The 13,131-nt window shown below is 50.0% G+C and overlaps 1 protein-coding gene across 1 annotated transcript in view; it reads right to left on the reverse strand.

Annotated features, from left to right (window-relative positions):
• AACS (acetoacetyl-CoA synthetase) overlaps positions 1 to 13,131 on the reverse strand; it is an 85,491-nt gene that overhangs the window by 23,150 nt on the left and 49,210 nt on the right. The window contains exons 9-10 of the mRNA XM_015420852.1: positions 6,076 to 6,156; positions 3,854 to 3,924 (exon numbers count right to left, since the gene is read on the reverse strand). Coding sequence (XP_015276338.1) covers positions 3,854 to 3,924; positions 6,076 to 6,156 — 152 coding nt within the window. The remainder of the gene's footprint in view (positions 1 to 3,853; positions 3,925 to 6,075; positions 6,157 to 13,131) is intronic.

Genomic DNA, 13,131 nt, shown 5'->3' on the forward strand with positions numbered 1-13,131 from the left:
CTTTCCCTTCTCTCACTGGAAACGATTCTTCTGAATTCAAGGCTACCCCTTCCTGCACTGGAGTTTGCTCTGTGTAAACAACAGTTAAGTGATTAATAAGTGTTCCCGGCACAATGGGGGGAAAGAGGCTTTTGTTTGAGAAGAGTAGCAGGCACAGTCACGGCCGGGAATAAAGCACACATAACAGAGGAGGTGGGAGTGCTTTAAGAGCATCCACCTTGGGGCCAGCTTCACAGACTGGGGAGATCGGAGTCCAAATCCCTCCCCAGCCACCAAAGTCCACTGGCTCCTGCTCGCGACCTGGCCTACCTCACCAGGTTGTCGGGAGGATGAAATGGGGACACCCGCCATCTTAGGGGTCCCCTTCCCAGGCAAACTGGTTTCAAGACAACTTAAGTGTGTCGGCTGCTGGCGCCTCCAGAATCATCCCATGCGCTGTTTAAGCCAGTTTGGTGTAGTGGTTAAGAGCGCGGACTCTGATCTGGGAGAACCGGGTTTGATTCCCGACTCCTCCACTTGCAGCTGCTGGTGTGACCTTGGGTCAGTCACAAGCTCTGGCACAGCTGTTCCTGAAAGAGCAGTTTGTGTCAGAGCTCTCTCAGCCCCACCCACCTCAAAGGGTGTCTGTTGTGGGGAGGGGAAGGGAAAGGAGTTTGTAAGCCGGTCTGAGACTCCAAGTGAAGGGCGGGGTATAAATCCAATCTCTTCTTCTTCTTCTTCTTTTACGCCCATCCACCCACCCACGGGTTCTTGGCTTGTTTTTGTGATTTGTTTTAACACTGGTAAAGTCCATGGACATTTTTATGATTTTATTGCACTGTTCTGGCTTTGACCACCAGCTCCAGCAGGTCTTTGGGGAGGTGACATATACATTTCCTAAATACTAATCAAGAGGCCAAGGGGTAGCGTTAACGCGGAAGGCACCCTAGTTCTATCCCAAGAGCGTGCCGTACATTTAAGAGCTGACAGTCCCCTTGCACACGCATGCGCGCACACCTAGGTCAACAGGTTGAAATTAAATCAGAAAAGTTTAAGCGGAGGCTAGATTGCCATCTGAAAGCAATGCTGATTCTGTGAACTTCCTCGTGAGGTGGTGGGCTCTCCTTTGGAAGTTTTCAAACAGAGGCTCGATGGCCATCTGACAGCAATGCTGGTTCTGTGAACTTAAGGCAGATCATGAGAAGGAGGGTTGCATCGGTGCTTAGATCTCATGGCCCTTTCTTACATGCCCAGGGAAATACCGATCACCATGTTGGGGTCAGGAAGCAATTTTTGTCCTAGGGGGAGGGACCAGGTATCTTGGAGGTTTTTCGTCATCGTGTGGGCATGTAGCAGGGGTCACTGGGGGTGTAGGGGGAGGGAGGTATTGGTGAATTTCCTGCCTTGTGCGTGGGGTTGGACTAGATGACCCTGGAGGTCACTTCCAACCCTATGATTCTAACGTACTATTCCGGTGTCTTACCTAAAGCCACAATACTGCTGCTGTGGTAAGGTCATCCACACACACATGAACCACAGTGAGGCAAGAGCACCGATGAACACACGTGACGCTGACTTATACGGAGTCAGATCAGTGGTCCAACACGGCCAGTATTATTGACGCAGACTGGCTCTCCAGGGTCTCACAACACCTGCTGCCCGGTTCCTTCAACTGGAGATGCTGGAGAATCGAACCTGGGGCCTTCTGCTTGCCACTGAGCCACAGCACGTTTAAGAGCTGAGAATCCCCTTTAAGAGCTCGTCACCCAAGAGGCTCTCGTTTCTGCTGCATCTTGAACCCCTCAAGCTTGTAAACTATTTAGAGAGCCCACGGATCACAAGGGGTCCGGTTGCTAGGCTTGGGACCAGTGTTCCCTCTAAGTCAAGTTAGTGTGAGCTAGCTCACAGGTTTTTAGCCTCAGGCTCGCACATTTTTGTCTCAGCTCAGGAAGGAGGGCTCCAGAGCCAACTAACGTAGGCAGCAGCCAAATGGCTCGCTCACAACTTTAATGCCGGTAGCTCACAAAGTAGGATTTTTTGCTCACAAGACTCCACAGTTTAGAGGGATTATTGCTTGGGACTGGGGGGGGGGGGGGAGATGAGAGTTCAGATCTCCACTCTTACAGTGAACGCCAACAGGTGACTGAGCCAGTCGTTCTCACAAGGCTGTCGTGAGGATAAGGTGCAGGGAGAGTCACGTTTACTACCCTGAGCTCCTTAGAGGAATGGCTGGATAAAAATGTGCTCGATAAATAAGCAGAATGGACGATACTACTTGGAGGAGAGACGGGGGATGTAGCTTTCTGAATAAACCAGGTGTCTTAAGAAAGATTCATCTCTGCACATACAAAACAAGCCATCTATATCAACAGGTGACTGAGCCAGTCGTTCTCACAAGGCTGTTGTGAGGATAAGGTGGAGGGAGAGTCACGTTTACTACCCTGAGCTCCTTAGAGGAATGGCTGGATAAAAATGTGCTCAATAAATAAGCAGAATGGACGATACTACTCGGAGGAGAGACGGGGGATATAGCTTTCTGAATAAACCAGGTGTTTTAAGAAAGATTCATCTCTGCACATACAAAACGAGCCATCTATAAAGGCTCCAGTCCAACCTTTTTCTTGCAGTGTTTTCTGTTTGCAGTACCTGAACTCCATCCACTGCTGGGTAGCCAAAAAACCCTGGCGTAGAATACGGGGGGGCTCGGGGGCTAAGGCTCTCCCACAAATTTCCCAGAAGGACTGAGCCTCCCCTGGGTGAAAGGGAGCTCTGAAGAGGCATCCTGCCCTTTAAAGCCAGCAGCCCGCGGATGGACCCACTGGCTGCTGGCTTTAAAGAGCAGGAAGCCATTTCAGTCCTTCCTTTGGCTCCCCCCCACACTTAGAATGGGGGTGGGAGCCAAACTGTGCACTCTAATGGCTGCCCCCCAGTAGAAGAGGGGACCTCTCTTTCTTTCCTTTTTGTTCTTATTTCCTTCCCTTCCTTCCTCTCTCTCCATCTATTTTTTTTCAATTTCTTTCTCTTTCCATATTTCACTTTCTTTATCCCCTTCTTTCTCTTTCCATTTTTCCCTTTCTTTATCTCCTTCTTTCAATTTCTTTCTTTCCCTTTCCCCCTTTTTCTTTCCTTTTCTTTCAATTTCTTTCTGCCCTTGTTTTCTTTTCTTTCCATTTCTTCTTTCTTTCTTTCCTTTTCTTTCAATTTCTTTCTACCCTTGTTTTCTTTTCTTTCCATTTCTTTCTTTCCCTTTTTCTTTCCCTTCTTTCCCTTTTTCCCATCCTTTCCCTCCCACGCTTTCCATTCGTTTCCATTCCCTTTCTTCCTCCCTTCCCTTCCCTTTCCCTTCTTTCCATTTCAAGGACCGAGGATAGCAATGCCTCTAGCCCAGCCCCCCCCCTCCGGGGGGGGGAAATTGGAAAGTTTACGCCCTTGCCTGCTACCAAAGTGTAACTCCAGGTGAGGATTATTCTGTGGCTCCTGTTTCGGTAGCATCGTGAACGCTGATCAGCCCCTTGAGCTTGTAAAGCATTCAGCTACCAGAGCATATTAACAGGTGAACACACAAAGCTGCCTCATACTGAACCAGAGACCCTTGGTCTATCAAGGCCAGTATTGTCTACTCAGTCTGGCAGCAGCTCTCCAGGGTCTCAGGCTGGGGTCTTTCACATCTCCTCCTACCTGATCCTTTTAACTGGAGATGCCAGGAACCAATGTTCCCTCTAAGCTGTGGAGTCATGTGAGCAAAAATTTTACTTTGTGAGCTACTGGCATTAAAGTTCTGAGCGAGCCATTTGACTACTGTATTAAATTGGTTTGCTCTGGAGCCATCCTTCCTGAGCTAAGACCAAAATGTGTGAGCTGGAGGCTAAAAAACTGTGAGCTAAGAACCACAGAAGCACCCGTAGCCAGAGCAGACACCAACCAATTCCACATCATCCAGCCGGTCTAGAGGGAGAAGAAAAAGACAGCGTACGTTAACTTGGTATTTTTCCTTTCTGCCAACTGGCCAACTCCATCCTCGCCTATTGAAAGACCTGTGAAGCAATTTCCCACTTCCTCTGAAGGACGGCACTGAGACTGACTGAGCACCATCACATGGCCACCATCTGCAGACTTTATTCTCAGACATCGGGCAAGCCCCACTTAGCTTCCAAAGCAGTGAAAGAAGCTTCGAGACCAACTCTTTGGTTTTAGAACAGAATTTTTCCTTTGGGGAGGGGCAACTGAATCATTCAGTAATTAATAATAATTTAGTGCTCTCGCTGAAGGACGGCACCGAGACTGACTGAGCACCATCACATGACCACCATCTGCAGACTTTTATCTCAGACACCGGGCAAGCCCCACTTAGCTTCCAAAGCAGTGAAAGAAGCTTCGAGACCAACTCTTTGGTTTTAGAACAGAATTTTTCCTTTGGGGAGGGGCAACTGAATCATTCAGTAATTAACAACAATTTAGTGCTCTCAAGGTGCAGCAGACTTATGGCAACTCTGTAGGGCTGCCAGGGCAAAAGACTAACAGAGGTGGTGTGCCCTTGCCCGCCTCTGTATAGCAACCCTGGACTACCTTGGTGGCCTCCCGTCCAAGTACTAACCAGGGCCGACCCTGCATAGCTTCTGAGATCTGATGAGACTGAGCTAGCCTGGGCTATCCAAGGCAAGGCAACAGACTTGCAGAGGTAGTTTGCCATTCCCTGCCTCTGCACAGCAACTGTGGACTTCCTTGGTGGCCTCCAATGCTCCCTCTAAGCCGTGGAGTCTTGTGAGCAAAAATTCTGCTTTGCGATCCCCTGTCATTAAAGTTGTGAGTGAGCCATTTGGCTGCTGAATACCTTAGTTTGCTCTGGAGCCCTCCTCCCTGAGCTAAGACAAAAATCTGTGAGCCGGAGGCCAAAAAACTGTGAGCTAGCTCACACTGACTCGGCTTAGAGGGAACACGGGTGGCCTCCCATCCAAATACTGAGCTCTGATGAGACTGGGCTCACCTGGGCTACTCGGGCTGCTGACGCATTCAGTCACGGTCTTTCTTTTGAGGGACCGCGGAGAGGGGTCAAGTCAGACCTCCCTTCACCCCACCCACAGGCAAACCAGTCCCGAAGTGACAGAAACCAAGGGGGCGGTACACGAGAAGCACCCGGATTCGTTCCAAGCAGCACCAAGGGACTTTCCCCAACCGAAAGCACACTTGCCGTTGTGTAGTACATGATGACGTCACTACTCGTCGTGTTGCCGTGAAGAACGTGCTCCTTCAAGTGCTGCACTAAGGTACCCTGGGGGGGGGAATGCAAAAAACAATATAGGGGGTCAAGGAAGCCATATGCATTTGATGCCAAGATCCACCTGCCTTTCTAAGCTTCATACTTTCCACATAACACACACACAGAGAGGGGAAAAAATATCAGGCCACCGGACTGAATCCAGGGCCCCACAGAACGGTCCTGTCGTCCAATGCTGAACGTCATGTGTATTAATATTTGATATGCTTAGTCTGATACCTAAAAAAATTTTTTTAACCCGAATATATTTTAATATGTGTACACCCTAATAAATTTTGTACTATCCAAGGCAAGGCAACAGATTTGCAGAGGTAGTTTGCCATTGCCTGCCTCTGCAAAGCAACTGTGGACTTCCTTGGTGGCCTCCAATGCTCCCTCTAAGCTGTGGAGTCCTGTGAGCAAAAATTCTGCTTTGCAATCCCCTGTCATTAAAGTTGTGAGCGAGCCATTTGGCTGCTGAATACCTTAGTTTGCTCTGGAGCCCTCCTCCCTGAGCTAAGACAAAAATCTGTGAGCCGGAGGCCAAAAAACTGTGAGCTAACTCACACTGACTCGGCTTAGAGGGAACACGGGTGGCCTCCCATCCAAATACTGAGCTCTGATGAGACTGCGCTCGCCTGGGCTACGCGGGCTGCTGACTCATTCAGTCACGGTCTTTATTTCAAGGGGTCGCGGAGAGGGGTCAAGTCAGATCTCCATTCACCCCACCCACAGGCAAACCAGTCCCGAAGTGACAGAAACCAAGGGGGCGGTACACGAGAAGCACCCGGATTCGTTCCAAGCAGCACCAAGGGACTTTCCCCAACCGAAAGCACACTTGCCGTTGTGTAGTACATGATGACGTCACTACTCGTCGTGTTGCCGTGAAGAACGTGCTCCTTCAAGTGCTGCACTAAGGTACCCTGGGGGGGGGAATGCAAAAAACATATAGGGGGTCAAGGAAGCCATATGCATTTGATGCCAAGATCCACCAGCCTTTCTAAGCTCCATACTTTCCACATAACACACACACACATAGAGAGAGAAAAAAATATCAGGTCACCGGACAGAATCCCAGGCCACACAGAACGGTCCTGTCGTCCAATGCTGAGCGGTCGGGTTAGAACGGATAAAAGGAAGTCCTTCTTCACCCAAAGAGTGATTAAGACATGGAATTCACTGCCACAGGAAGTGGTGGCAGCTACAAGCATGGACAGCTTCAAGAGGGAATTGGATAAGCATCTGGAGCAGACGTCCATCAGTGGCTATTAGCCACAAGGTATAGATAGGGGCTCTCAGTCTGGGGCAAGTGATGCTCTGTCTTCTTGGTGCTTGGGGGTGCAACAGTGGGAGGGCTTCTAATGTCCTGGCCCCACTGGTGGACCTCCTGATGGCACCTGGTATTTCTGGCCACTGTGTGACACAGAGTGTTGGGCTGGATGGGCCTTTGGCCTGATCCAACATTGGCCTCTCTTATGTTCTTATGTTCTCTAAGCTGTGGAGTCCTGTGAGCAAACATTCTACTTTGTGAGCTACTGGCACTGAAGTTGTGAGCGAACGATTTGGCTGTTGCATCAATTAGTTGGCTCTGGAGCCATCCTCCCTGACCTAAGACAAAAATGTGTGAGCTGGAGGCTAAAAACCTGTGAGCTAGCTCACACTAACTCAAAGCAGGAGTTTGTTTGGGCAATTGAACGCATGGGGGCTGCCTTATATCGAATCACAACCTCAGTGACCTGACCTGGATAGCCCAGGCTAGCCCGATCTCGTCAGATCTTGAGAGCTGAGCAGGGTCAGCCCAGGCTAGTATTTGGAAGGGCGACCTCCAAGGAATACCAGGGTTGCGACGCAGAGGTAGGCAACGGCAAACCACCTCTGAAAGGTCTCTTGCCTTAAAAACAAGTCTAGCTCGCCACCTAGTGGGGGTCCATGGCATTGAAAGAGCTAGAACTTCTGGCTGCCAGGCAATCTTAGGATCTCCCGGCTACACTACACACGCTGCCATACGGTATTAGACCCTTGGTCCATCAAGTGTCGTCTGTTCAAAATGGCAGCACCTCCCTGGGTCTTTCACATCACCTCCTACCTGGGACCTTCTAGACACCAAGCAGGTGTACTGCCACTGAGCCACGGCCCCTCGTGTCTGTTTGGCTTTTGCCCTGTTTCACGCTCCCTTTTATTGGCTCCAGAGCAAACTAATGGATGCAGTAGCCAAATGGCTCGCTCACAACTTTAATGCCAGTAGCTGACAGAGTAGAATTTTTGCTCACAAGACTCCACAGCTTAGAGGGATTATCGCTTGTGTGTCCCTATTGCTCCGGTGGCGGGGTGGTGGTGGTGGTGGTGGACGGACACACACGATTCTTTCCTGCATGTGTTTTGCTCCCTCTAGTGGCCGATTCGATATTATAGTTCTGTATGTCTAGCATTTCTCCCTACAGATTTAAAGTGCAGGGAAATACGCCGGACACACCACAATGCAATATAAAATCAACCACTAGGGGGAAAGACAAAAAATGAAGTGACAGGGACATGCACAAGCAACAACGACGAGACTGCGAAAGAGCTCCACAATACGTACTGCAGCCAGGGTCCTGGGAATGAGGAAAGCTTAAGCCTCCCCCCAGGCACACACTAAATGCCCCCTAAGACTAACTGTAGCCCTGATAAAGAGAAAGACAGACACAAAATACCAGTATCCGCATTTCACCGTCAAGGTCAGACGCATCCTGCTTGAATCACTTTAGACTGGCGAAGTAGTACAGGGGCAGAAAAAAGGGGCAGGGATCTTCAGCCCCACAGCTCAAACCCTTATTGGGCTCCCCCAAAGCAATTTTCCAGCGCCCCCTCCCCAAATACATGGTGAGCCGCGTTCCCTCTAAGCTGAGTTAGTGTGAGCCAGCTCACAGCTTTTTAGCCTCTAGCTCACACACATTTTTGTCTTCGCTCAGGAAGACTTATGCAGCGGCCAAATCGCTTGCTCACAACTTTAATGCCAGTGGCTCACAAAGTAGAATTTTTGCACACAAAACTACACAGCTTAGAGGGAGCGCTGACGGTGAGGTCTGATCACGGAACCAGCGTCACGTGCAGAATGACCTTTCATTTTCAGAAGAGCCCAAAGTGAGACGATCAGCCATGGGGGGAGGAGTATAAGCACTCCGCAAAACCCCACAGCTGAAGCGACAGCTAGACCCCCACACACACACACACCAAAGAAGTATTTATGCTTTCCAAACCGGTATCTGCGTTATACCGGCATAACTGCCGTGGCTTCCCCAATGGAATTATGCTGGACTTCTCTGTTGAAGATGCCTGAAGGAACGCGTTTTCCCAGGTCCTCCCAGAAGAGAGAATGACCGTTAAAAAGACAATTTAAGATGGCAGCAGAGATACCAGCTCCTGAAATGTAGTCTAGGGGGCTTGCGCGGCTCCAAACACAATTCAAAGGACTTCGCTCGGGAGACGACACCGGTGGACTGTATCCGAGCTCCCCATTTGTTTTTCCTAATAGCCTTGCCTCTGATGGAAGTGTTGAGGGATTTGATGCAAATCCAAATAAATGCAGGAAGAAAAAAATCCCGTACAGATAAGAGAGCGTTTTGTTTTGTGCAGGGGTTTGGTTTTTTTTTACTAAAAATGCTAATTCTGCACACTGGGGGGATTTCATTTTTCAGACCTCGTTCCTGTTTTTAGGCACTCCGGAAATTCACTCCGCTACCTAGGGCTCTTTGGTGTCACAGTGCTGCCATCTAGTGGAAAATGTGCTTCCTCTAACTATCCGGAGTATATTTACTCCAAAGCATTTGGGCGTTGGAGCCCCCTTCCCTGTGGGGAAAAGCTGAAGAGTCTGGGACTTCTCAGTTTGGAAAATAGACAGCCAAGGGGGGACATGGTAGAGGTTCCTAAAATTAGGCGTGGGGTGGAGAGAGAGCTGACAAAGAGAACTTCTTCTCCCTCTCCCCAAATACTAGAACCTGAGGGCATCCAGTGACGACGATGGGCTGTACGGTCAGGACAGACAAAAGGATACAGAAAATGATTACAAAATGGAATTCACTGCAGCAGCAGCGGGAGGAGAAAGAAGAGGAGGAGGAGGAGGAGGAAAAAGAAGAGGCGGAGATTGGATTTCTACCCCGCCCTTCACCACCCAAAGGAGTCTCAGAGCAGCTGACAAACTCCTTTCCCTTCCCCTCCCCACAACAGACACCCTGTAAGGTAGGTGGGGGCTGAGAGAGCTCTGACAGAAACTGCTCTTTTTCAAGAACAGCTCTGACAGAACTACGGCTTGCCCAAGGCCATCCAGCAGGTACAAGTGGAGGAGTGGGGAATCAAACCCGGCTGTCCCAGATTAGAGTCCGCGCACTTAACCACTACACCAAAATGGCTCTCTGTAGTGATGGCCACAGGAATAAACAGCTTTAAAACTGGACTGGACAGATTCATGGAGGAGAGGTCTATCAGTGGCTACTAGCCATGGTGACTGAGGGGAACCTCCATGTTCAGAGGCAGTCAGCCTCTGAATACCAGCACCAGGAGGCAACATCAGGAGAAGGCCTCGCCACCTATGCCTTGTTGTTGGCCCTCCAGAGGAACTGGTTGGCCACTGTGTGAGACAGGATGCTGGACTAGATGGACTATTGGCCTGATCCAGCGGGGCTCTTCTGATGTTTTTACCATTGAGTACCGTGGTGCAAATTCAGGTTAAACACGTTTTTTAAGTCCACGATGTTGGTCCTGCTTCAACTTGCCCCATTTTATTTACTCCTTGCCTCTCCATACATGGAGCCACTAGGTGGCGCCCACCACTGTAAAGGACAATGGAGACCACCAAATGCAATAAAAGATTCTGATTCACCCCGGAAGAACCTAGCAGGGGTGCGAGTGACTACGACAAAAACTCAGTTGCACCATTTCAGCTTTTTTTTTTTTTTGCCCAAGCACGAGACTTTGGTAGTCCAGGCTGAAAAGACAGGGCTTCCCCTTGAGGAAAGGGCTAAATGGGCATAAACAGGACATCAGAAACAAAAACCCAAGCTAGCCCGGGCAGAAGCACGACAAGTCCCCGGTCATCCCATAGGTAAAAGGTAAAGGAAAAGGTTTCCCTTGCTCGAAAGCCAGTCGACTCCGACTCTAGGAGTGCGGTGCTCATCCCCGTTTCCAAGCCGAAGAGCCAGCACTGTCCGAAGACGTCTCCGTGGTTATGTGGCCGGCATGACTAGATGCCGAGGTGCACAGAACGCTGTTACCTTCCCACCAAAGTGGCACCTATTTATCTACTTGCAATTTCTTCCTTTCGAACTGCTAGGTTGGCAGGTAAAAGGTAAAGGTTCCCTTGCTCGAAAGCCAGTCGAATCCGACTCTAGGGTTGCGGTGCTCATCTCCGTTTCAAAGCCTAAGAGCCAGCGCTGTCCGAAGACGTTTCCGTGGTCATGTGGCCGGCATGACTAAACACCAAGGCGCACGGAACGCTGTTACCTTCCCACCGAAGTGGTCCCTATTTATCTACTTGCAATTTCTTGCTTTCGAACTGCTAGGTTGGCAGGAGCTGGAACTAGAGACGGGAGCTCACTCCGTCGTGTGGCACACCCGGGTCTCAAACTGCTGAACTACCGACCTTCCACAGCCTGCAGTTCAGCGTCTTAACCACTTGAGCCAACGCAGGTTGGCAGGAGACATCCTCAAACCCCTGCATTTGTGGCTGGATGAACAGACTGCAAAGGGTGGAACAGGAATTTGTTCAGAGACGGGACTGTGCCGATTAAAACCAGAAAGAGGGAGGGTGCAACACACTTCTGAGCCCTTCATTTCCTCGTGCATCCTGCCGTCTAGTGTCAGAGGCTGGCCCGCACAAAAAAAAACAAAAAATCCATGCTATGGTCCAGCCCCGCTATAATGTATACCTCAGCAAAACCCCAGGGAAACCCCAAATTGAAACACACACAAAACCGGGATTTCCCCCCCAAAAAAAACCAGACAATGGTAGTGGTGGTAAAGACCCCCAAAATGTTAACGGTTTTTGCACACAGAGAGACACTGCAAAAAAAGCCGCAAGTTCAGGCATTACACTGCGTTCCCATAGCAACCCGAAATGGCACCTAACAGCGTGTCGGCAGGTGGAACAAGGAGGAGGAGGAGAAAAAGGTAACAGGAACAAAAACAGAGCTGGAACCGGAGACTGGTGAAAAAGTGAAGACTGAACTGGAGTGGGGGAAGCCATTTCCCTACCCCAAAAGTCCTTGCAGGTCCCGGTCGCCCCCCCCCTCCAATCCTTATTCGTGAAATCCTGTTCCTGCATTGGCTTTCCACCAACCAACTCCCAAGCCCCACTGGAGTCTGAAAAAGCAGCCCGGGGCTTTTATAACCATTCCATAAAAGAGGGGCAACCCAGATTTGCTTATAGCACCCATAAAGACTAGCACAGCTCCAACTTCATTGCTATCCAATGGGGGGAAATACGAGAGACACAGTGCAACTTCGGGGGCGAGACCCACAGGATGGCCAGACTCCAAATCTCTCCTGGGCAGTCTGAGATGAGCTCTCCTCAGTCAGCCTCTAATCTGCGATGGAGCTCGTCACGGCTCAGGTGGGGGTGTCACCTGACGCTGCCACCACTCTGGCTTTAGGATCCCTTGAGAAGGCCCAGAGCGCCCTCCCAAGACCTTCAGACCTCCCTTGTTTGGCCGAAACAAGCCTGAGGACCGGGCAGAGTAAACAACAGGGAAAAGGTTTATTTTGACAGGAGGCCAGCCCAATACGGCAAACAAAAACAAGGTGCAAGAGCAGTATCAGTAAGGGGTGAAAAGAAAAGAAACCAAACGCCCTAATACGTCCTCGCCCACGGTCTCAAGTGGGCCTCCGTCTGCTCACCCTCTTACGGTCCCCTCGCCCACTGCCTCAAGTGGGCCTCTGTCTGCTCACCCCTCCCTCAGGATAAGGGTCTCTCCCCTGCAGCAGCCTTCCTTCTGGCTCTGCCCTCTGGAAGAAAGAACAGCTCTCCTTCTGTACCAGCTCTTTTATTAGAAGTCCCCTTTCTCTGTGATTGGCTAAAACTGGCGCCAAAACCTCTCGAGGACTTCTAGGAGTTGTAGGCCTGGCCTCCTCCCACTGCTACTCAGGCTCCCCGGGCCTGCTAGGCCTCTGGTTGCACAGCCCAGATCCTGACAGAGCTCAAACTAGTCTCCCTTACAGGGCTGTCGTACGAACTGCCACCATCACGTACACAGACCACACGCAAGGCCTAACGTGCCATGCAAATGATATAACCAACCTCTGACTTTTAAAAGAGCAGGCCGCACGCTTGGCTTCTAGCTCATCTCATAGTGTGGAAACACCACAATGAGGTTTTACATGCAGAAAGAAATTCCCTTCTATAAAGCTTTTCAAGGGAGTGCTTTAAGATTCTAAACGGGGAGATCGGGAAGGGACGTTTGGCACGCGCAGGTGGGCACTGCGTCTCCCGGAGAAGGTTCAAATTACATTAGAAAGCCAACGTTTTGAAAGTGGGGAACGCATCCAGGAACTGTGTGTCTGCAAACATCAATAGAATAATCAAGCTGCACCAAATCTCCCACTGCAATCAACAGTAATTTCATACCATTCACCCCATTTCGTCTCATGTGCTGTCGTAGTTTTTCAATCAAGGTATTGAAGCAGCAGAGATTTTTCATCTTATAACCGACTCCATCCAAAGCAAAAGCACCGTTTTTCCCTGTACTTATTTCATTTGAGTTATAAACGTTATACTCTCAACCCGCCGCTCAAGGGAGCTTACGAAACAATTCAGACTTAACTCGGAGGACAAAGGAATCCCCCAAACGCTGTCTTGTCTAAGAGATGAGATGCTTCTGAATGGACTGTTCAGAACAAGAGATTATGCATGGGATAGAGCAGGTAGG

Source organism: Gekko japonicus, unplaced genomic scaffold (genome assembly GCF_001447785.1).
Source record: "Gekko japonicus isolate JY-2015 unplaced genomic scaffold, Gekko_japonicus_V1.1 scaffold2186, whole genome shotgun sequence".
Classification (NCBI taxonomy): Eukaryota; Metazoa; Chordata; class Lepidosauria; order Squamata; family Gekkonidae; genus Gekko; species Gekko japonicus.